The 25088-nt window shown below is 36.0% G+C and overlaps 1 protein-coding gene across 3 annotated transcripts in view; it reads right to left on the reverse strand.

Moving 5' to 3' along the window:
* Nucleotides 1-330: 330 nt before the first annotated feature.
* ASIC5 (acid sensing ion channel subunit family member 5) overlaps nt 331-25088 on the reverse strand; it is a 36450-nt gene continuing 11692 nt past the window's right edge. For all 3 annotated transcript variants that reach the window (XM_046655646.1, XM_046655645.1, XM_046655647.1), the window contains 8 exons: nt 18890-19127; nt 17083-17208; nt 15149-15298; nt 14089-14236; nt 11800-11856; nt 9354-9522; nt 2541-2632; nt 331-1041 (listed from right to left, as the gene is read on the reverse strand). In XM_046655646.1, the coding sequence (XP_046511602.1) occupies nt 851-1041; nt 2541-2632; nt 9354-9522; nt 11800-11856; nt 14089-14236; nt 15149-15298; nt 17083-17208; nt 18890-19127 (1171 nt within the window). In that variant the 3' untranslated portion in view covers nt 331-850. The remainder of the gene's footprint in view (nt 1042-2540; nt 2633-9353; nt 9523-11799; nt 11857-14088; nt 14237-15148; nt 15299-17082; nt 17209-18889; nt 19128-25088) is intronic.

Genomic DNA, 25088 nt, shown 5'->3' on the forward strand with positions numbered 1-25088 from the left:
AGATTTTCAGAAATTGTTCCTGTGTGGCTGGAAAGAAAATGAGACCCAGCAATACTAGACAAAATGAATTTGGGTTTAGAATTCTATGACTTGATGATGATTTGTTGACAGTGCTTGATAAGGCTTCTGGACAATTCAGCATTGATTGAATATTTTGAGAGTCTGAAAGTTGTTGATTGCCTGAGGGGTAATGAGAAAACTACGACTTTTGAATTTCCTCTCTAGATTAAATAAATACATATAGGTTCTTGGAGAAAATTATAAAACACTGTGTACTTCCAATATACTACAGATTTAACTTTATTTTCAAATAGATTTAAACATCTGCTTGTATAGGAAATAGATATATAGCTTTTCACTCCAAAAATCAATTACACAATAGAACACTCCAGGCAAAAGAATATAAAACTATGTTGAATTTTAGTGAAAGTAAAAATTCTCAGAGATTTTATAAAGTACAGATTGCCTATATCATTTCCTAAATGAAGTATCTCATCTCCTCACATACAGGTTGTTTATCAGATCTGATTTACATATTTAGTCATAAGGAATGTTTTTTCCATTATTCAAATATTCATTCATTAAAACGATATTTATGAAATGCCTACTACACAATGTCTACTGTTCTAGGTGCTGGGAATTCATGTATGCCTGTTTCTTTTTATAAATAAGGAATATACATCCATAAATGCAGACAAAGATAAAGATATGTATAAAGAGATAGATATCTACAATGGATTGTGTTGAGTCCCCAAAACTATAACATAATGTTACATAACAATGAGTTAGTCAGGAATAAATCTGAAGGTATTGTGGAGAGGAAAGCGAAGACTTTTGTCCTTGGGGAGCATCAGCATTCCTCAACACCATTTTCATCCCTCAGCTGATTCTGTGGTGGAGGAGCCCCATGAGTCATTTCAGGTATCTTGAGCAAGAACAAAATGCATATCCAGTAGAAACTGGTGAATAAATATTCAATAATTTCTATAATTGTAATCACACTGGCCCCACAAAAGAGGCCCAGTTGACCGCCAACATCTGCTGTAATAAAGCCAATAAAAGAAATTGAATAAATCACGTTTTTTCACAAAAGCAAATTAAACACGACTAGAATTTAAATTATTTGAAGTTAATAAGTTAATCATAAATGTTATTATATAAAGATCAGTTAATTGTATTATTTTCAGTTGGGTTTAAACAAAGGAATAGCAATTAATAATAGCTTGAAATAATATTCATATAAATCATCTCAAAAAGGAGAGAGAAAAAGCAAACATAAAATCTGTTTTCAAAAGTATAACTCAAAGTCTTTGGAGGCTATTAAATCTAGGAAAATTTATTAAACATCCTTAATAACTACAAATTCATTTTCATGTGTTGAATGAAGAACAGAAACGCAGGATTCACACGGCATTATTGGGCGATGATGTTTCCCAGAAACATAAATTTCCAAGCAGTTTGGGCCTTCAAGTGTCCAAACTATTTCTTTTTAAACACTTGTAACATTTCACTAAACTCAAATCTATTAACACAGTACTGCCTTCTTCTGAAGAAAATTTTAAAATCGACATATGTCTTTATTGTTTGTGCTTTTTTTATTGTGGTAAAATGTATACAACATAAAATTTACTTAACCATTTGTAAGTGTACAATTCTGTGGCATTAAACACATTTGCATTGTTGTACAATCATCACCACCATCCATCTCGGGAACTTTCTCATATTCCCCAACTGAAACTCTGTGCCCATTAAGCAATAATTCCCCACCGCCCCCTCCCCTTAGCCCCTGGCGTCACCATCCCACTTTTTGACTGTACGAATTTGACTACTCTAGCACTGCCTTGTGAAATAGATTACATTATTAATCTTTTTCTCATTGCCCCGGGCCATTCTTCGGATCACGCTATTTTTGTAAAGTGTGGTAATCAAGCATAGCTTTCCCAAGAACTTTGAGGAATTGGTATATTTCCTCCCTATTCAAGAACTCAGCTGCCAGCGTCTGACTGCTGTCTTTTTGCCTGAAACTGATACCCTCTTCTGTCTCCTACGTGTCTTCCTCTACGTGCAGTAAGATACAGAAAATGAGCAATTAAGTTTATTAAGGACTATAGGATGACAGAGTGTGAGCATACAGTGGTTATACCTTAAATGCCAAATTTTGCTTGCTCAGGATCTTCTCTGCAGCCCACTCTGGGTGCAGTTGTGTGTGAAAGTCTGAGGTGGCTGACATTCCACCCAGATGTGGCATTGCCGAAACACCACACAACAATCACTTGCTGACGGGGGATGTCTGAGGGGAAAGCAAGATGCTGAGTGTGAGTATGGGATGATGAACACCAGCCTTTTCTTTGTGAAAGCCCGTGTGAGGTTCCCTGGAGATGTGCCTTGGGAGTGAAAAAGTGTTAGATTTAAATGGCAGTCTAATGGCAGGCCCTGTTGATTTTTTTTTCTCCGTCGATAAGCTAAATCTTAAACATGAAAGGAAAAATAACCTGATAGGCAATTTTTTTAATATTGAGGAACAGAGAAAGAACACTCACCGAGTAATTCAGACACACTCACTGCTTTTCGCTGCTGGGTTATCTTATAGTTCAAGTCACTATAGTTTATTTCAATGTTCACAAGATTCTCCCTGGGGATGAAAACAGAGTTAAGCTAGCTTAAGATTGTCAGCACTATTTTTAATTCCTATTTGACAAAGGACAGTGATATCCTTTTTTGGTTCAGGTGTTTTTTAATGTTGAATTAGATACACCATTGGATTCAATACTAACCACAATAGCTTCATTTGGAGGGCACTGTTGTCATGTTGGTATTTAGAGAAAAGAATGTTTTCTCTGACCCAATAATTTTTTATATCTCATTCCTAAGAAACTGGAGAAAGATGTTAAATGTAAATATCTACAGAGTAGATGCAAACATTTAAGTGTGTGTCTAGTTTTAATTCAAATCTTTGTCTTGTCCTTTGTTACGTATATGAGCCTGGAGAAACCACGCGGTTTTCCTGAATCTTGGTTTCCTCCTCTGTAATCAGCATTTTAGAGTTGGGATTTAAAAGTTGTGAGGAGGAGAAATTAAATAATGTATACAAAGGATTGCCGCAGAACCTGGCATGTATTGGGTGTTCAATAAATGGCAGTCATTAACTTTACATCATTAATATATTAGAACAGAGACTCTGTTTTCTTAATGTCTTCTAGAAATCTTTATATGTGACCTGAGCGGCCAAACAGTATTTTAAAATGATAGCTCTTTATATAGTCTTGGACACCCTCACACTCTCTATCTCCAGCCCAGATCTCTACCGTGAACTCCAATAATACATCCAATCGCCTCTTTGTATTTCTACTTGGATATTCAATAGGTATTTCAAACTGATATATTCTAATTCTAACTCTTGATATTTCTCCATTTTTAGTTTTATAACACTGCACAGCCAACCTATCAGGAAATATTTGTTATACCTTCAAAACATATCCAGAATCCAACCTCTCACCCCATTCACTGCTGCCACCTGTGCCTAAGATTCCACCATCTCTCACCTGGATTTTCCCAATGGCTTCCTGACTGGTCTTTCTGCTTCCTACTAAGGTACTTCACTTCAACAGATACACACTCTCTGTTCTTCACACAATCACTAAAATAATACTTCTGCCACTTGCAAATCATATCACTCTTCTGCTAAAAACCCCGCGGTATACTCTAAGTAAAACTCCTCCATGGCCCTATAAGATTTCTGCCACCCACCTCTTCATTTCGACCTTCCTCAACTCGTGACCTGCCATTCTTGGCCATTGATTACTCTTCTTCCTGACACACCAGCCTCCATTCTAGTCTATCCATACACGAGTCACGCTGTTGGCTTAGGATCTTCCTCTGCATTTGATTTTCCCTCCTTCTGGAATGTTCTTCCTACATATACTATGGAGGCTAGTTCTTATATCTCTTTTAGGAAAGCAGTTTACAAAGTGTGGTGATAGACCCCTAGGGGTTCCCCAATATCTTTTTTGGAGGTTCATGAGGTCTAAATTATTTTCATAATAGACTAACATATTATTTGACATTTTCACTATGATTGTTATTTCAAGAAAAGCTGCACCAGCCACTTTTTACATGGAACATGACTTTTACTTGAAAGAATGATTGACAAACTATGATAGTGATATTAATGGTATTTAATTAAAAATTGATACCAAAATGAAATGTATATTGTATAACAAAATATATCAGTATTTGGCGAATCTGCATAATGCAGCAAATTTTTCTAATGACCATCAAATGATGTTCAAAATCATGCATGGGTAAACTATCCACTCAAAGTGCAAGATCAATGGATATTAATATAATTGAGTATAAAAAATTCATTGACATGTTTTTGATATTTCATTGCTGACAGCTTTCAAATGCCACCCTTCCCTCTTCTTGCCCCAAAGAGGTAAACTGATAAGAATGCCTACACACTTCCTCCTTTACACCGGGGAAGTTTAAACCACACAACCTCTGACCCATATTTGAGATCTCTCATCCAAGTCCCACCACATAACCACAATGAAAGGCAAAGCTGATTGCCTCTCCTTATACTCACAAGTCAAGAGGGTATCTGCTCAAGAGCCTGCCCTACTCTCCCCAGACAGTCTCATCATGTGAGGAGTAAATTTTCATCGTGCCCTCTTGATGCATCTGTGGCATCTTATATCTCAACATCCAAATCAAATTTGGAGTGAGGAGTTGACCACACTCCCTGCAGGGCAACCACAAGATACATATTACAATCAACATTTCAGGAACTACCACTTGTTGAGATTTGATATGTTATCGAAGAAAAATTCCACAATTATCTATAAAGCCTATTAAAATATGCCTCCCTTTCCAACTGCATATCTGTTTGATGTAAGATTTTCTTTACAGTTTTCAACCAAAAACACATAAAGCAACAGACTAAATGTAAAAATGAGAATCTGTCTTCTTTTAACTCAGACACAAAAGAAAATTTACAAAACTCTAAGACAATATCACTCTTGGTCCTAAATTTTTTTGTTTTGGAAAATAGTTACTGTTTGTAACAAGCTCTTATTTATGATACCATACAATAAATTTATTATTGCTGTTTTAATTGAATTAACGAATAAAAATTTTCACAGTTTAAATTTCTAATATGGCAAACATTGATACTTACAACTCACAAAAAGAAAAGCTCAATGGACTCCTCAGTAATTTTTAAGAGTGCAAAGGGAACTTGAGACCAAAAAGCTTGAGAAACTCTGCTTTAGGTCTCTACTCAGTTGTTACCTTCTCAGGAATATCTAACCTGGTCACTATCCACAACCCTGAGAACACCTTCCTTGACTCTGGCTTCCCCAGGCCATTTTTCTGCTTTCTTCCCCTCCACAGCACTTCACACCATCTGACATGATGATATGTATTTATTGTCCATCTCCACACAAGGGAAATAAGTGCAGGAGGCAGGGTTTTTGTCTCTTGCACACTGGGCTCCCTACTGCTTAGTAGCCCCAAATCTTGACTCAGAATAGGTGCTCACTGTATATCTGTAAAATGGACAAATAAGGGAACAAATTAAGATGAAACCAATGAATGAATGATAAATGTTAACCTTTCTGTCTTATAAGCCTAGGTGCAAACCAACCACCTGATGATTTGCAGATGGCAATAATAATTGTCTTTAAGAATGGATTCTTCAAAAAGAGAAGAAAAAACAAGTGTTGGCCAGGATGTGGAGAAAAGGAAACCTCTGTGCAATGTTGGTGGGAAGGTAAACTGGTGAAGCCACTATAGAAAATAGTATGGCATTTCCTCAAAAAATTAAAAATAGACCATATGATCCAGCAATTCCACTTTTAGGTACTTACCTGAAGAAAATGAATACACTGACTCAAAAAGATACATGTACCCTCATATCCATTCCAGCATTATTTACAATAGCGAAGATATGGGAACAATCTATGTGTCCATCAACAGATGAATGGATAAAGAAAATACAGTTTATAGATGCACACACACATACACAATGGAATACTACTCAGCCATAAAAAAGAAAAAAATTCTTTCCATTTGCAACAACATGGATGGACATTGAGGGCATTATGCTAAGTGAAATAAGTCAGACAGAGAAAGATAAACACCACATGATTTCACTTATATGTGGAATCTACAAAACAAAACCAAGCTCACAAATACAGAGAACAGGTTGGTGGTTTGAAATGGGTGAAGAGGTGGGCAAAATGGGTGAAGGGAGTCAAAAGGGACAAACTTCTGGTTATAAAATAAGTCATGGAGATGTAATGTACAGCATAACAATTATAGTTAATAATACTGTATCACAGATTTGAAAGTTGTTAAAATAGTAGATCTTAAAATTTCTCATCACTAGAAAAAAAATTCTGTAACTATGCATGGTGATGGATGTTAACTAGACTTATTGTGGTGATTGTTTCACAATATATACAAATATCAAACCATTATGCTGTATACCTGAAATTAATATAATGTGGTATATCAATTATACATCGTTAGGAAAAAAAAGAATGGCTTCTATTAGCAAAGTTTCCTGGAATTATGTGGTGTTCTTTAATATATCTAAGGAACATGGCTGTAAATCGCTTTCTTTATTTGTTTACAGTTTTAGAAATCAATATTCCCAAATATACTTAATTCAAAATATATCATTAATATATTTACTTAATTTTCATTGGTTTAACCCTGGGTAACAGGAGAATGTATTGTGTTTAAGTAAATAATCAGGGAATAGAGCAATATTTACAAATAATAAAACAGTTGCCAAAGTGAAGGAAATACTAAAGTTGTCTTGGAAGTCCAGAAATTTTAATAATATTGCAATCATTTTATCCTCCATTGTGCATTTAATTTACATGTATGCTGATAATACTGTTTAACTTCCAAAGTACAAAACTCATAACCATTTCCAAGCATTATCCATCTGTTTTTGAGAGAAGATAAATTCATCCTTCACAAAAATACTGTCATATTTACTCAACTTCTCTGACGCAGGTGACTTGCCCAGTAATTTGAGTCTCACTGAATCTGTGCCTCAGGCTAATAGTGGCCATTGTTTAGGATTTAGGGCCAAGAATATTTGTTTGTATCAGGAGAGGCACGATTATTAAATAAAATCTAGATTTTAATAAGGATAAGGAGATCAAATAAAAATTGTGTTTATTACATGTACAAAAGACTAAAGAAATGCTTCCAGGTGCTTGAGCATGAGTACTGCATTAGGGGAATGAATTGGTTTTGCCGAAAGCCAATAATTTATCCAACTTTTACTTGAACATTTATTAAATTAAAACAACAATTTAAAAATTTATTTGTGGGGCTGGCCCCATGGCCAAGTGGTTCAGTTCATGCACTCCACTTTGGTGGCCTAGGGTTGGCCAGTTCAGATCCTAAGTGTGGACCTACACACTGCTCATCAAGCCATGCTGTGGCAGTGTCCCACACAGAGAAACCAGAGGACTTACAACTAGAAGATACAACTATGCACTGGGACTTTGGGGAGGGAAAAAAAAAAGAAGGCTGGCAGCAGATGATAGCTCAGGGCCAATCTTCTTCACCAAAAAGCATACCTTAAAAAAAAAAATCCACTTGTTTTACTAGTGAAATTGACCTCAATTCAACCACAATTGACCCCTATCTTCACCTCCACACTGCCTGCTTCTAGCAAGCTAAGCTTCTTATCATCTTCATCAGGGGATTCAGCAGCTGCCACATGAGGCCCTGCATTGGTCATAGTCTGGGGTTGGTTTGCACCCCAGGAAGAAACAAATACAAGCTTGATAATTAAGTTAGGGGTTTCTTTGTTTTAAATCTGACTGCTGGCAGGTTTTCACATCTGCTCTCCTGACAAACTGCGTTTGTGTTTTCTGATTGACTTCTCTTTGATTTCTGGCACATGTGCACAAACCAGTTGCTTAATTGTATGTGCGCCTTCTAACCCCCGGCTCTAGCCAGGATTTGGACACCCCTGAGCCCAGCGGCATTCATTCAGCTATTCGCCTTAGTCCTTCCGGTAACGGCCTCTATGATTTACAACCATGTAAAGTCCCTACAAATCGATTACGTGATAAGATTAATTGGAGAGCTATTTATAAAAATATAAGCTTTACCAAAAAACCCAATGTTCTCCACAGTCATCTTATTTTATACATGGGTTTCTTTTCTCATTTGCCAATATGTCTCCAAAATCATGCCTACATTCTCTGCATACTAAATAATTATAAAACTCAGGAGTTCCCTTTTAGTCAAAGTCACACAGAGTGTTCTTCTCAGTCATATTTAAGTATAACAGGAATAATACTATGTTAATCAGCTTCGCATATTAAAATGGAATCCAAATTGATGTCTGCACTGGAGACAGAAGTGTTAACAAAGCTATGATTGCAAATTTTCTAGCTTTCCATTTTTTTATCTGCTAAGTGTTTGAAATCATACCCTAGCAACCCTTTCTGGATGAAAATCCTTTTTCTTCTTGATTTGTAAAGATCATTTTATTATCTAGGCATTTATATGCGGAGAGCATTTTTTTACTTCATTAAAATAAACACCAAGCTAACCCTGGAATCAAAACCTGCTTTCAAAGTTACCTACTTGGTTGTTCCAAAGCAAATCAACTTTTAATTAGTCAAGATATTTATATTATGTACTGCTGTTTCAGATCCTTGGCTTGAAAACATGAATCAAAAACAAAGAGAAATGCTAAGGTTGCTCCCTGATTTCAAAAGAGAGAACTCTTTAGAAGTTTGATTTGTGCAGTATGGTGAAGCAGAAAGAGACCTAATCTAACCCTCAGTCAATCAGAATTGTAATTGTATGTCTCCCTGGTTAACACATGGAGACCAGAGTCATGGGTCTTGGGCATGAGTTCTCTCTGTGCCTCTGACTATGTTCATAGGACAGTTACTTGAAATACAGTGTGCTTCAGTTCCCTCAACTGTAAAATAAGAATAATAACTTGTGCTCGATCTACCTTCTACAGTTGTTAGGACACTCAAACTATATACTGTGCGAGTAAGGAATTGTCATATTTTAAAGCATTAACAGATATTAGTCAGCATTATTGTTCTCCCCAGTTAGGCCAATAAAGGTAAGATCGTGAGCAAATTGTCAAGCAGGCCTCATTCTACTTTTCACACAATTCAATTAAGGGATCGAAAGAGGTGATTTTATCTACTTTTTAAACTCTAGGCTTTCATTGTTAATTCAGTGACGTAAGCCCTTGCTTCCTTTGATCAGAATTTTATTTCCTGAGTCTTCAAAAGTTTTGAGTAAAGACAATATTCACGTTAATTACAAAGAATTTACACGACTAAAAAGATTACCTGATATATTTCGGGCTTCGATTTAACTTCTTGGAAAGATATTTCAAAGCTTTTAGACTTGGAAAAGTGGAATAGGAAATAGTAGCAGGGTATCCTGTCTCTTCACAGGGAACAGGGCAGCTAGAATTATGTGTCCCCATTGTACACAGTCCCTGAACTTCAATGTGGTCTGGAACGAAAAGCAGGACAGGAGACTCAGACAAGAGGACTATTTCACAGTGGGAAGGACAGAGCTCTTTAAAATTTTATCATTTTGCTTTCAGGGCTAAAAAAAGTGGTTAACAAGTTCTATCACTACTTTCTTAACAAGTGGTGATTATATTTTATTTCTATTTTAGTATAAGTACAGCAAAGGAGACAGAATATAAAACATAGTTGCTATGCTGCATTCATTGAGTCACTGGATTCAGATCTTTGTTGGAAATAAGAAATTCTTTCCAGAGAGTCTCTGGGCCTATTTCCAAAGACTATCAGACATTTGGGCAGAAGAAAGATGCAAAGTTGTTCGTGTGACCTTGTGTCACTTTGAGAGGAACTTTTAAATGTAATCCTGAAAGCCAATGACTCAAGTTTAAACTAAACGTATCCTTGGGGTTATCTCAGTTTATAAAGGTGTGAAACATGCTGCTGGAAGTTTAGAGCGTTTTATTTCCCTGGACCCCAGGGACTTCTAAATCAGCCTCCTAGGTCCTGTCCCCTGTTCTCTCTTGGCCCCTGTAGAGCAACCGAGCTCTCCATGCAAATGCGTCCTGGGGAAGTCCCTGCAGGAGGTGACATGTGCTTCCAGCTTTCCTTTGGACCATCTCCCAGTGTCTGATCTCAGCGCTCCTCACTCTGGGTAGATATTCTGGTTCTTGCTTTCCCCACGATTTTGTTCCTGAAACTCTTTGCTCTTGCGACCCTTTGTTCACCAAGACCCACTAATAATGACTAACTTTGGGCTTGTTTTCCAGACTAACTTTGCTACTTCTCAGGGCGTGACTTCAGCACACATCCCTTAGTTCTTTAAGACTACTGGCAATAAACACCACGCTTGCCTTATACTCACACATACGCGTACACCCACAACAAACACCCTTCTGACCCCTTATCCCACAACAGTCCTTGAAGAACTGCATGCATGATTCACTTCCCCAAGCTTCCCCCCCAGCCCCCATCAAGGATAGAAAACCACAAGAAATTCGGCAACATAACTTCAACTCCAATGGTCAGTAATGAGACCTCTGCACAAGGCATACCTCAGAGATATTGTGGGTTTGGTTCCAGACCACTGCAATAAAGAGAGTATCGCAATAAAGCGATTTACGTGAATTTTTTTGGTTTCTCAGTGCACACACGTTTGTTTACAGTATACTGGATGTCTATTAAGTGTGCAATAGCATTATGTCTAAAAAAAACGATGTACATATCTTCATTTAAAAATACTTTACTGCTAAAAAATGCAAACGTTGTTGGAAAGATGGCACTGATAGTCTTGCTTGACTCAAGGTTGCCACAAACCTTCAATTTGTAAAAAATGCAATTTCTGTGAAATGCAATAAAGTGAAGCACAATAAAACAAGGTATGCCTGTATTGAGCTTGTAAGCTATTAAAAAAATATAAGATCTCTTCTACCCATGCCCAGACCATGAAATATTTTACAACCATTATAAAGAAACTGTTAAATCTACTCCTGCTGTCCTGGAGATAGTTCCAGAATGGGTTAGAAAAGCAAGTTTCATAGAAGGGTATATAATGTGATGCCATTTTAATAGCAATAGGTGACTTAAAGTCATGACTATGAAGCTATATATGTGGAGAAAATGATTGTAGAATATACTAGATTGCTAACGTTGGTTGGGGGTTAAGACAAGAGATACGTAAGCAAAAATAATGCTGTTTAAGAAGTGTCCCCAGTAAATATAGCATGTATGACTGTGATTCTATTTATGTAAAAATTTTATATCTGTATTTATATATAGTATACGTATAATGAAACGAATGAATGAAAGGATGGCCACCTAAATCATGACAGTAACTCTCAAAGTGATGCAACTTCTGCTGACTTTCCAATGATTCTTTTCTATTCTGTGATGTTTGAACTAATCACAAGCATGCTTTATGTATACGAAAAAAAACAACAAAGCTATTTTGATTGTAAAAAATGTATAAAAGTTTTTTTTAAAAACATAAAAATTTAGAAATAAAACCCAGACCTTTCTTGCTGTTACTTTGTCACTGCATATGTTTAATTCAGATGCATCTTGAAATTAAAGGAGTTTTTGTTTTACTGTCTATGTCTATGTAAGCTACTGTTCTTAATTTTAAAAACATTGAAAAACTTCCTCTTATAGTCTCTATTCTGTTTCATTTCTGGACTCTCCATAATATGGTTTAATGTCTTGTATTACTCTGAGCAACTTTCACATAAATCCTGAAAATAAGGAAATAAATTAAGGCACTTACCAAGTGTAGGAGAAACACAGTTGTAAAACTTTTGCAGGTTACACTCTGTCCCATTTCCTTAAAAATAATAAGTGCAAATATAGAGATTTTACATGAATGAAATGTGACACACTCACAAAAATACCTTTATTACAATCATCCATCTGCCTGTACATTTATTCTTTTGCAAAAACCGTATGAAAATATGCTATTCCCCAATGAAAATATACGTTAGGAGGAAGAATAATAATGTTTTTGTTTATTTATATCTGTCTATATCATTCTAAAATCTTTTAAGTGGTAATAACAATTTTAAAATGTTGATATCTTTTGAAATTTAAAATTACTTTCATATTTATCACCTCATTTGTTCCTACCCTAATCCTGTGATGTGGGAATCATCATTTTACAAATGAAGAAATTGAGGCTCAGAAAGTGGCTTGCTGGAGCAGTTTGGGAGGCCTCGGCTCATTCTGTTCACTTTCTATCCTCCTCTCTCTATCCATTGCTTTAAACACATAGATATATTCACACCCTCACACACCTGGCGGGCTGCCCTTTCTAACAGCAGGATGGGGCAGGTAAGCACCAAGATTTGTTAAGCACTCGCTATGGACCTTCAGACAAATTTAGGATCAATATTTAACAGAGCTGGGGTTAATCCCAGGCTGATTCGAAAGCATTAGCCTCTGCACCTTAATACAGTATTGGTCTGTTGCTATAACCCATGGGATCCTGGGATTTGCCTCAATGTTTAGTCAATGGTCCTGAAAATAACCAAAAGAGAATGTCCCTTTACAATTTGTGGAAAAGTTTGGCTAACTAGGAGGGAATGCTCTTTGTGAAGCGACTGAAAGAAGCAAAGAAAGAAAAAAAATCCTCCTCCAACGTTAAATGAACAAAAAGCCTCTCTTTTCTAAAGCGTGCCTTACTTGGTGCAATGATATTTTTCCCATTACAAAGAACAATAAAATTTTGGAAAGAGTTCCTATCTGCAAAGCTGATTTGGGGGATTGCCTCTGCAAAATTGTTAGTGGAGGCACTTTAGCTCCTTCCCTTAGTGTCTCCAGATCTCACTTTCCTCACCTCTGAGCAGACTAAGAGGGATATGTGAGTATCAAACCAAATAAGACATGATCCTGAAGGCACTTCCACCCTGAAATTCATGCACGTGTCATGGTTTGTCTTTTATGTTTCATCTTACCTGGTTTCTGGTCCATATTACTTATTCAGTTGTAAGAAGTAATACATTTTTAAATTATAAACATTATTTCCCATCTATCAATTCAGACTTTTTTCCAGCAACTTTGGAAAGATAATGAGGAAGGATAAATCAGAGCCAGAGATAGTAGCTTTACAGAATGGCAGCTTTGGAGGGGCCAGAGACCAATAATCAGAATTCTAGAAAGAAAAAAGTGATGATTCTCAAAATTCCTGAGACGTAGTTTGCCAAGTAGAGAGAGTTGTTCTAAAGGCAGAGGTAGCATTAGTATATCTATGTGTGAAAGTTAGTGTAGTGTTGTGTGCGAGGGACCATAGTGGCAAATTTACACAGCCAAACTGGTTTGCCTTTAATACGCTCTACATTTCTTTATAAATATGCTGGAGAAGAGGGAATGAAGGAAACCTGAATAAAAATATCCAACACTTAGAAAGTATTTTATATATTTTGCCCCAGGTACTTTTTAAACTACTTGCTCCTTTCATCCTGGTGACAACCCCATAAGGTAGTACACTATTCTCCCCGTTCCACAGGAGGTACGGAGAGGTTAAGTCCAAGGACACATAGACGAGAAATTGTGGAGCTGAGACGAGCAGCCTGGGTCAGCGTCCAGCTTTTACCCACCCTGCTGTGCTGCCTCCTTTCATGTTTGTCTCAGCTACCCCCGGCTCTGGAAATGATTCGAGTTGTGTGGAAAGGGAGCCTGGAGTCTCATTTCTAGCCACAAAGCAAAGAATTTCCCAATAATGAAATCTTCATAGTCAGATTTGTATAGATGGTCTAATTTTTGTTTCAAATTAGAAAACCACGATGAACAGCTTTAGATATTTGAGAGCACGCAATTTTACATTTTGAAAATAAGAATTGGGGACTAGCCCTGAGAACACAGTTTTATTTTCCTTTCCAGAAATCTCTGACATGATTCCATGATTTAATATCTATCAGTCGAGGTTGTGTTTGTCAAGTGGTTGACTTTCCTACAGGGAATTTGATAAGAATGGAAAACAATTTTATGATATGCTGATTTCCTATGTTTCAAATTAAGTAAATATAACTAAATGAGGGGAAAGTTGTCATTCTTTATTTACCAGGAAGAAGAAAAGGTAAACATCCACATTGCTTTTCTATGTGCTGTGCTTTGCATTCCTTCAAGCAACCAGACGTGCTGTAGGTACTAAAATTCTGCAGCTTCATGTTGGGGTTGCATTCTCCCCAAGGGTATTCTTGATGAACTGTCTTAAGATAAAATAAACACTGGGTTCAGGAGATTTATCTGAGTCAATCTACCCCCAAAAGAGAGGCTGGTAGATGATTTTACTTTTCTCTGAGAGCTCTTGGATTCTTTTTTTTTTTTTTTTAGTTGACTACACTTGCTTATTTTGCCTACTCTATTGACCTGAAAATCTCTGAAAATCTCTATTATAGTGGTCCTTTAATATATGTCCCAATGCTCTGTACCTGTAGTGAATCAATAAAATCAGACAAATTGCTCTGAAAATTAACTGATCTGAGGAAAAATAATATGATTTATGGAAACGTGTTAGCATATCAATCAGCCCACTCACAAAACAGCAACCAAAATCACCAAAAAAGACTCTTTATTGAGCAACGATTATGTGCCAGGCAATATGATAAGTGCTTTCTTTATATTATTTCACTTAAACGTCATAATAACTGTGAAAAAGAAATATTATCCCTCTCCCTCAGTGCAGAGAGGAGATGGGAATTTAGCAAGCTAACTAAGAAAATTGCAGAGCAAGTGGCTGGCAAATGGAAGTCTGCCAGACACGTCTAATTCCAAGATTCGTACTCTCCCCACTTATTTTTCCCCTTTCTGGAACATCCCGTAGAGAAAACATACAATTGTGTCTCCTCATACTTGTTGACACTTCCCAACTCTAAGGCACTTAAAGTTACCTTGGATTTGCTAGGCTTGCCAACTTTCAGTTACATTGTATGTGTGAATTCACTGTTTTTACTAAATATATGCATCCTAGTAAAGGAGAAGAATCTGAAATGAAACTGCAGAATGCCCGGGATGTTCTAAGGGCATGGGAGAAAGAAGTTTCTAGTGAAAAGTATTATTTACGTATAAATGCATTCACTACCCCACCGAATTCCCTCACTCTACATTTTGCCAATATTTACCTTCACTTGGCGGATTGTTACCCGTGCATGCATTCCCACAGGGGACAACAAGCCTAAACCATCAAACTGTGGCACCTTCTTTGGTGAATGGATGACAAAGATGACCCCAGCATCAACAAAACCAAGGGCTGGGTCATCAGTGAATTTCGCCTGTAACAAAAATCCAATTTTTACCAAATTACAAATAGATAATTCTGCACGTTTAAGATTTCATTTCATCTTATGACAGCACTTGAATTACTTAAAGTCAAATATTTCATATCAGTATTCAATCCCTTTTTATATAAATGCTGTGAAAATTAAACACCTAAGACATACTTGCCGCGGTTGAATCACATTTGAAGGCCTTGGCAGTTTTCTGGAGATCACTGCGCCTTACACGAAGGCCGTAGTACGTGTTATGACTGTTAATCAGCCGATTTCCTCTGGCTCTCTCCTTACCTTCTAGTTGCTTCCTCCTTGGCTGTTCTCTTTGCTTCACTTGTTTTAGAAAATCGTTTGGCCCTTTTCTCCTCTTTGCAATTAAAATCTCCAGCCTTATTTAAAATTCAAATTCATTTTCCCAGAACAGTAAAGACTTAAGCACTATTTATTTAACACCAGCGCTCTTCTTCCATAAATCTATGTCAGATGAAGACAGTTAAGACTAAACTTCTGGTGATTTCGTTATTAGTTGTCATTTCAGGCTATAAGGAGAAGGAATGGACTCAGAATATGATGAATTTTCCCGTGAATGGGTCCACTGCATATGTAATTACATTTAATAAACATCCTTAATATTCTACTTGTAACTCAAGACCCTATTTCTCCTGGATTTATTATGACTCTAAGAAATACTTAACTGGTTAGTCTGGAGAAATATTTAAGTGCCATTTACTTATGAAATGTTGCATTGAATTTGAAGGTGTTAATTGTATTCTAAAAATATTTGGGAAATTCTAGGTTGTAAAATTCATAATATAATATTTGAGCTGACCATATGGCTAATACTTGAATGATTTGAAAATATTTATAGAATACATATGCAAGCATGGGGACAAGCAGTGCACTGTGCAGTGCTATATTGGAACACATCTGAAGAGAAATTCTTCGAAATATCCGATGGCCTCAGTCAGCTGGATTGGGAGGTGGAATAGTTTGATAGACTTTGGGGAGAGTAGGTTTATTTCTCAATTTTGCCATTGATTGTGTGGTTTTGGATACTTAATTCATCAGCATTTCAGAATCTTCATTTATAAAACGACAATAATTGAGACGAATCTCTCCAAATGTGTAATATTAGAAACAGTTGTGCAAGACAGACATGAGAATTAACCTCGGGTGGGAGCTATACCAGATACCCTTGAAGGTACAACCCTTGCACTTCTTAGGTGTCTCAACATCTTCCTCCCAGACGTAAATACAGACTTTTTGGACTAGTTACAAATTTACAAAAGCTAGTCTTAGGCAAAGTCTTTTTACACAATGTTCTTTACATAGCACTTATTTTTTTAATCACCTTTTCAGACTATAGAGTCTATGGTTTATCAAATGTGTATGTATGGCTTCTTTCTAAAACATATTGCCTTATTTACATGAAAATCTATCTAAAAATTATTTTTAAAATACATAAAGTCATCTTAAATTAACTATATACATTGTGATTTAGAAACCTCCAGTTTCCTCATTTTGTGGCATGAACATTTCCAAAGTCACAATAATGTTAGTCAGTAGGATAGCTAAAAATATCCAGGTTATGCCTCTAAATTTTGTCTTTTTAATCTCTAAGTCAGTAGTTGCATCCATGAGATTCTAGGCTAAATTGACAAAAACCGAAATAATATCCAATTTGTGGGAACAATTTGACAGGACAAAATATTTTAATCAAATCTTTTGAAAACCCTGCCCATTCTGGTTTGTCTTGAATCCTGTCTAAATTTAAGAAAATTCAATACCTGATTGACATTGAAGAGCAAGTTTAATCCTCTTCCAGAGACACTCACTTTGTTCTTTGCTTGTATATTTTCACCATGATTAAAAGTGAAACAATTTCCATATTCAGTGAAGATATGTGCAAAATCCTCCAGTATGAAAAGGAACCAAATAAAACACAATCAGTTGGGTGTTTTAATCACTTTTGAAGTTCAAATTGCTATAACTTTTTTGTTTTAATCACAGATGTCTAAATGAGAATGCATAAATAGCAGAAAGAATAGAAAATCTGGTGGTTCTGGTTTGTATTCAATGATAGTTTTCATTTTTTTGTAATAAGCATTTGTCAATTTGTATGTGATCATCTAACTGAGACATTTTAAGGTATAAATAAGCATGTTTTTAAAGTATTTTAAAAGTAATTTATTTTATACTTACTAAGGCTTCATGGAAACATATATTTTTACGTATGGGGAACTCTCTCAGCATCCTCTCTTTGCGCAGCCACTCCTTTCCCACCCTGCATGGTCACCGTTGGGCAGCCAGTCACGTTACTTTGCTCCTTTATCCCTTCTCTTCCAACCACCCACACTACGGAGGTGCATGTGACATAAACTCGGCCAATCTTAATACCCTACTCCCTCTCCTCAGTGATTGGTTCAGAAATTGATGTGTGTCCCAAGTAGAGCTAATCAGAGTCTTCCATGGGATTTTTAAGTGAATACTGGAGTATTAACCAGTGATAATGAGAGGCTAGGGTTCTCAGCAGCCCTGTTGGCTCCATGTAGGGAAAACTCATACAGAAAGAAGCCAACCTGAGTCATGAGATGGAAAGAGAAACAGAAAATTAATAATGGTATCAGAGTTCCTTGGTTGAGCTTTGGCTCAGGTTGAGCTACTGGCTTCAGAGCCAGTCCTACTCTTAGAGTTCCCCGTTAATTGAACGAATTCATTTCTTTTACTCTTTAGCTTACCAAAGTTGAGTGTCTGTAATTTGCAACTGAAAAATTCATATCTAATACAGAATTTCTTGGTGATGAGTTTAAATATATAGGTCAATAAAAAGTGACATAAAAAATCTTTTCTAAATTAAGAGTTTAGAGTAGGGCTTCGTCTCTGTCACATGTCTCTCAGGCTTTTCTTTTCTGTTTACTGTGCACTAAGAGAGGCTACCAAAATGTTAAGGAATTGTATACCAGATCTATGAATTTGTGAAGTTTACTTGGAATCCCTAACCACATATGCTCAAAAACTCCTCAGACAAGAAATAGCAGGTCAAGGTGAATACATATTCCTTTACCAATAGATTCAGATATATCCAACACTTTATTTTAAATGTAGATTAATTTTATAAACAATGAAAGCAGGATGTTATGAGTGATGAGAGAAATATATATAATTTTAGTAGTCAAATACTGGGCCCCTCTTATCCTCTGTAGCCTCTAATGTGATACCACAAGGAAAGAACTAGAATTTTGGCTGCTTAATGATAATAAAAATGCTATCTTGGGATATACTGTTTATTGATGAATGGAAAACATCAAAAAATACACAAAATATCCTGTTGTGTTAAAATAGCTTTTCTTTTGGAAGGATATTCAAGAAAGATATTCAAAGATTTGTATTTTCTGTCTTTTCTTATATAACTACTTGAAAAGGAAAAATGCCTCATTTCACACCTCTGATATTATAAGGCTGAGCTAATGAAATATAATCTTTGAGCAAATTTAGATTGATTCCTCATGAGAGTAAATTTTATCTCAGTGTGAAACAGTACAATGAAGCAGCTTATTATATTGATGATATTTGAAGAAATATCAAAATCATTACCTGTGGGCCACATGGCTTTCCAAAAAAGTCACAGTCCAACAAAGTGCTGTTGTTGAGATAAAAACCATGTTTCTTGACGAACTCTGTAATGCTAAAGTTTTGGTGACTTGCAAGAAAATCAATAGCCTCTTTAGAACCGGTGGAATTGGCATTGATTTCCTGAAGATGGAGGACTTTGGATACAACATTCCATAAGAAAAAAATAACACCAAATTTGGCTGCAGCCTCTGTTTGGAACCTATTAGTAGGAATAAAAGTAGTTGTAGAATAATAAAAACTTGTCATTATCCAGAGGTCAGAGACCAAACATCTGGACCCTCTCAGCTTTTCCAGCTCATCTCGTATACTCTCCCTCATTCATAATACATTAAAGTAAAATTGGATTCCTAAGAGGTCTTTGTCACTTCCTGCAATTTACCTTGTAATTATACATGAGTTTCATATATCTAGAATAGCTCCCAGACCTTGCTCTGGATACATCTTAATGGATCTTTAAGACCAAACATAGAGGTGGGAATGCATAGTTATTAAGAATATAGACTTAGGAGCCAGATTTCCTGGGTTCAAATCCCAGCTGTGCCATTGTTGTGGCTTTGTACTGCATCTGCCTGGTTATGCTGGAACTATAATTCCCAACATCTCCTTCCTTGTATGTATCTGATTACAATCCGAAGTTCATTGTAAGGCAAGAGCTATGGTCACTCACATACACTGTGCTTGATTTCTTGACTCAACTTTGTATGGGGCAATAGCCAGGACTATAGCTCCTCCAGCTCCTGTCTAATGTCTTCCTTCATCTCCTTCAAACACTGGGTCAAGCGAGACTGCGACGTGGAGAAGGTCCAACTTACCCTGCAGGTCACCAGCACCATCAAGATTGGTGGAAGTGAAAAAGAGAAACACACATTTCCACTTGTATTTGCTTCCTTCACTTCAAATCCATCTTCCTTTCTGATTGCTGATTTCAGGCCCAGAACCAGAAATAGAGGCAACAGACTTACGAAGACTACTTAAGCAGCCCCTGTAATTTAGTGAGGCTCAATCTTTATAATAAATCCCTTATTCTCTGTCGCTCACAGTGGTTGCATTTCTCCAGTCGAGCCCTGAATGTCATGGCCGCTTAATGGTGCCACTTAGCAAACTTCTTCATCTCCCTGTGACTAAAGTTTCCTCATTTGCAAAATTGGTAATGTTAATATAACCTACCTCAAAATGTTATTTTGATGATTAAGTTATTTTTTCTAAAACATTTAGAAGGGTGCCTGGAATATAGTGAGTGTTAGGTAAATATTCATTAAATAAATGCCTCCTTATTGTCAGAATATTTTCCTGGCAATCAAAGCAGGAGTAATCTATTTGCCCTAACTACTGTGAGTACTTTGTAATTCTTGTGTTTTGCTGAGCAATTTCTGCCTTGCATTATGTATGGCTTTTTATGTGCATACCTTACGTTTCTTTCAAAATGTGATTAGTATTTTCATATTTTGGACATTACAAACCTTAAGACTGAACAAACTTTCTCTCTTCAAATGGAATGCTATGAAGCATAGAATGAAATGTGTATCCACTCTTGGTAAGTGTCCAGGGCCATGTGGTACATGGTTTGTACATAATGTCTCTCCTGGACTTCCTTTATGTCCCAGATTTTGTATTTTATTTTCACTTTCCTTTATGTTATCATTCATGTACATTTTCTTTCTCATACAAGCCACATTAAACCCATTCTGGGTCAAGGTAGAGCACACACACAACAAAAAATGAGAAAAAAAACGAAACCAGCATCATATCCTCTTTCAGAGGTGAGAAACTGTTTTCATGATCAGCTCCTAATATAATACCTTACTTAACCAGCTCTGAGCCTTGCAAGGCCTGTCGTCAAACCATTAGCCCAGGCTTTAGAAACATATAAATATCCTCCTTCAACTGCTCCTTTCTTTAGAGACACTATTAAGCTTTTATCATGGTGTATTCTACTAACTACAGTATATCTTCATTTTCTTCGTCAAAAGTGTTTCTAGTGATCTTTAGAGGAGTTAATAGTCTACATTAGCAGCAGATTTGGGGGAGAAGAATGATGCTAGCCTTAAATTGAAGGATGGATCTTTAACTTTCTTCAGCTTCCTAACTCCCTGAATGACTGACAGGGTACCAAGGATCTGCTCCAACACTCTGCAGCTTTGGGACCCCACATAGACTCAGAGTCAGTGCTGCCTCACACCATGCTCGCTCGATTCTTTTCAAAATGATTACGCAGAGAAATGGAAAAATTATCACATGTGTAGGAGGTCTGAATACAATAGATAAAAAGGTTAAAGGGAAGGGCATTTTAAAATATTCTTTTAAAACTTTTATTATTATAAGAATAATAGTTGAGACCATGAGGGTAATTAAGGTAGATAAATTAAATTTAACGAATAGAGTCTAACAATATTTGGAACAAAGGAAGTGACAAATTTTGTGAGACGTATTGTTCAGTATAAAACCAAAGTGTTTTGCTCTGGGTTTATTTTCAACTTTAATTCAAACTTCAAAACGCTTCCAATAACCCTTCTTTTTGTTTTCAGAAACTTGCTTGATTAAAGCTTGCCCTACTCTTTTATTTAACATATACTGGTGAGAGACAAGTAAAAGAAGATAATAAAAATACATTGATTTGTTTAAAAAATTTAATAACCGATAACCAGTTATTAAATCTGTCCTCCTTAAGTAGATTAATGCCTCTAACTACACTTTCCCAAATTATATGACCCAAATGAACAAGTTTCATTTGGTGCCGAAGTTGACACCTGACGCAGCTCTTCATTGAATCCCATCCAAACAGATCTAAGTCTACCATGTATTTACAAGAAAGGTATATTTTACAGACCATTTTATGGAGATGGAAAATGGCACAGAATGTCTGCTCTTTGGATTTTCCTATGAACCAATTTTAATGTCTTACAATTCATTAATTAATAAAATCCTTGACAAATGTTTGTTTTATATTTCTATGAGTCATGATTTTATCTTTTATTTAAAATCCTTTAACATTTCTTTTTTACATTTAAACAGTAGATTTTGAAAAAACAAAGAAGCACAGTAATTACTGTAAAGATGAAGAAACAGAACTTGAGTTAGTTGCCATAGAACAATGGATCAAATAATATCAGTACTCACTATATCCAGCCATTATCTCTGATTTTAGTAGAAGCAAACAAATTTCAGAAGTTTTTACCAAATATAATGGAAATTTATGATGAATTTTATGGTGAAGATATTTTAGTGGAAATTTTTGACAAAGATATTTGAAAGTCACTAGGATTGATCCCAAAGAAACAAAGTTATGAAGAGTCCTGCAATTCTCAGAATTTCTTGTGAGACATGATTCTTATAAATCTCTGTCAAGTGTACCCTTATGAGTTTGTCTTCCTTTGAATAGCCATTTCTTCATGTGAAAGAAACTTGTCAAAATTAAAATTAATAAGTATTCTTCAATCAACTGTGAGCGATGCCATCTAGCTATGCTATGAAACACGAATACATAAAGATTAATTTTGACAAAACCATTGACAAATTTACAAAAGGCTGAAAAATGGAAATGACAGTGCTATTATTCATCATCATAACAGATCCAAATTAAAGTCTTTCCTTTTCATTTCAAAAATACATTAATGTTAAAAAGTATTAATGCATTACTTCTTTCCTATTTTCATTAATATTTATTTTACATTTTAGTGGAACAAATACTTATAGGGCATTATTATAATTTGTCTAATTTCATACTTGTAACCAGAAATAATTTTGGCCTAAGGAGGAGGGGAATGTTAAAAAATGATCTACTCTACTGTCGTATACACTGGATAGGTCCTGATACCCACAATACAAAGTAAACCTTTCCTAATAAGCTGAGGTCCCTCAGCAAAATTCCCTCATCTCGGGTATCCACTCCTGCTGACAAAGTAGTTTAGCAGGAGGAGTATAGGAATTGGGATCTAACAGCAGACCTCTGTTCCAGTTCCTAACTGTATGATTCCAACTACAGGACATTCTGGGAAAGGCAAAACAAGGAAAACAGTAAAAAGATCAGTGGTTGCCGTGGATTAAGGGAGACGGTGGGATGAATAGGCAGTGCACAGAGGACTTTTAAAGGCAGTGAAAATACTCTGATGACACTATCATGATGGATACAAGTCATTACACATTTGCTGAAACCCATAGAATGTACACCACCAAGAGTGAATCCTAATGTAAACTATAGACTTTGGATGATGATGTGTCAATTCAGGTTCATTAATTATAATGAATGTACCACTCTGGTGGGAGACGCTGATGATGGGCGATGCTAAGCACATGTGGGAGCAGGGAGTGTATGGGAAATCTTTGTAACTTCTGTTCAAATTGCTGTAAAATCAAAAACTTTTCTAAAAACAGTGAAGCCTATAAAAAATAGTTGAACCAGCAATTAGTGGAGCCTAACACTTGGATGTGATACCAACAGAAGTAGATGGCCTAACAGGGAGATTAGGAAAGAGACATTCAAATAGACCTGCTAAAACAACTACCATCAAAAGATGACTGTACTTGTGCCCAAGATTGTGCCTTCTGGGTGGGACATCAGAGAATTCACACCACATGGAGTGGGTGGTGGAGACAAATAGAGTTTGCCAGAATAGTCCATCCAAGTCATTAAGAAAATTTAAAAAATCAAAAAACAACAACATTCCAGAGGAGGGGATTAGTATAGTGGTGGAATAGTGTCTCCCCAAATTTCATATCTACTCAGAAACTCAGAATGACCTTATTTGAAAACAAAGTCATTGCAGATGTAAGTCGTTAAAATGAGATTAGACTGCATTAGAGTGAGTCCTAAATCCAATGACTAGTGTCCCTATAAAGAGAGGAGAGGACACACAGAGATACAGAAGGAGAAAGCAGAATTTGGCATTATGCTGCCACAAACTGAGGAATATTTGAGGTTGCTAGAATCTAGGAAAAGCAAGGAAGACTTCTCCAGAGATTTTGGATGGAGCATAGGCCTGATGACACCTTGATTTCAGACATCTGGCCTAGTGAACTGTGAATGAACAAATTTCTGTTGTTTTAAGACAGTAAGTTTGTGGAAATTTTTTTATGGTAGCCCTAGTAAACTAAAACAATTGGTATCCAGACTTGCTACTGTGTATTACATAAAATATAAAATTTTCAACAAAAAAATTAGGATACATAAAGTAAAAAGAAATTATGACTCCAACACAGAAAAAAATAAAGCAGGCAACGGAAACTGCCCAGCACAGATATCAAACTTATCAGACAAAGACACCAAAGCAGCTATTATAAATATGTTCAACGAACTATGAGAAACCATGTTTAAAGACGTAAAGGAAGCTATGATGACAATGTCCCATCAAATAAAGAACATCAATAAGGACATAAAAATGATAAAAAAGAACCAAACGGAAATTCTTGTGCTGAAAATACAACTGAAATTAAAATTTCACTAGGTCCACTAGAGGTGTTCAACAATAGATTTGAACTGGCTGAAGAAAGAATCAGCAACTTGAAGATAGACTGATAGAGTATGTGATCTGAAGAACCAGACAGTAGATAGCTTGAGTTCTTTCAGGATCTGTCAATAACTTGCTGAACATTGTTGGGTAAGATACTCATGACCTGATATGGAAAGAATCCAGCTGTAAAATTAAACATTGGTAGTTGAAGATGTCTCTAACCCCTACGGTACTAATGATGCCTTAGTTCTTTGTCACCTAAGGAAGAATAATGCTCTTATAATTAAGAATTTCTCTAGCCTACAATTATAGTTTCTAGAATATTGAATCCCCTTTTTCATCTGAGTATTTACTGTATCTAACTGAGCTAGGATACACTATCAGTTGTTCACAATGATACCATCTAGCACAAAAGCCATTGATTTGAGATTTGAGCTATGTAAAAGGAACAAAATTTTCATACTAAAAATTATGAAAGTACTTAAATTATAGAGTATTAAATATTTTCTTTGAGAGCTTTTTTCATTTTTAATACAGGTGTTTACAGCTATAAATTTCCTATAAGCCTTGCTTCAGCTGCATCCCATAAGTTTTGGTATGTTGTGTCTTTATTTTCATTCAGCTCAGAGTATTGTCTAATATCATTTGTGATTTCTTCTTTGACTTGTTGGTTATTTAGGTGAGTGTTGTTTAATATCCACATATTTGTGAAT

Source organism: Equus quagga, chromosome 3 (assembly GCF_021613505.1).
Source record: "Equus quagga isolate Etosha38 chromosome 3, UCLA_HA_Equagga_1.0, whole genome shotgun sequence".
NCBI classification, from domain to species: domain Eukaryota; kingdom Metazoa; phylum Chordata; class Mammalia; order Perissodactyla; family Equidae; genus Equus; species Equus quagga.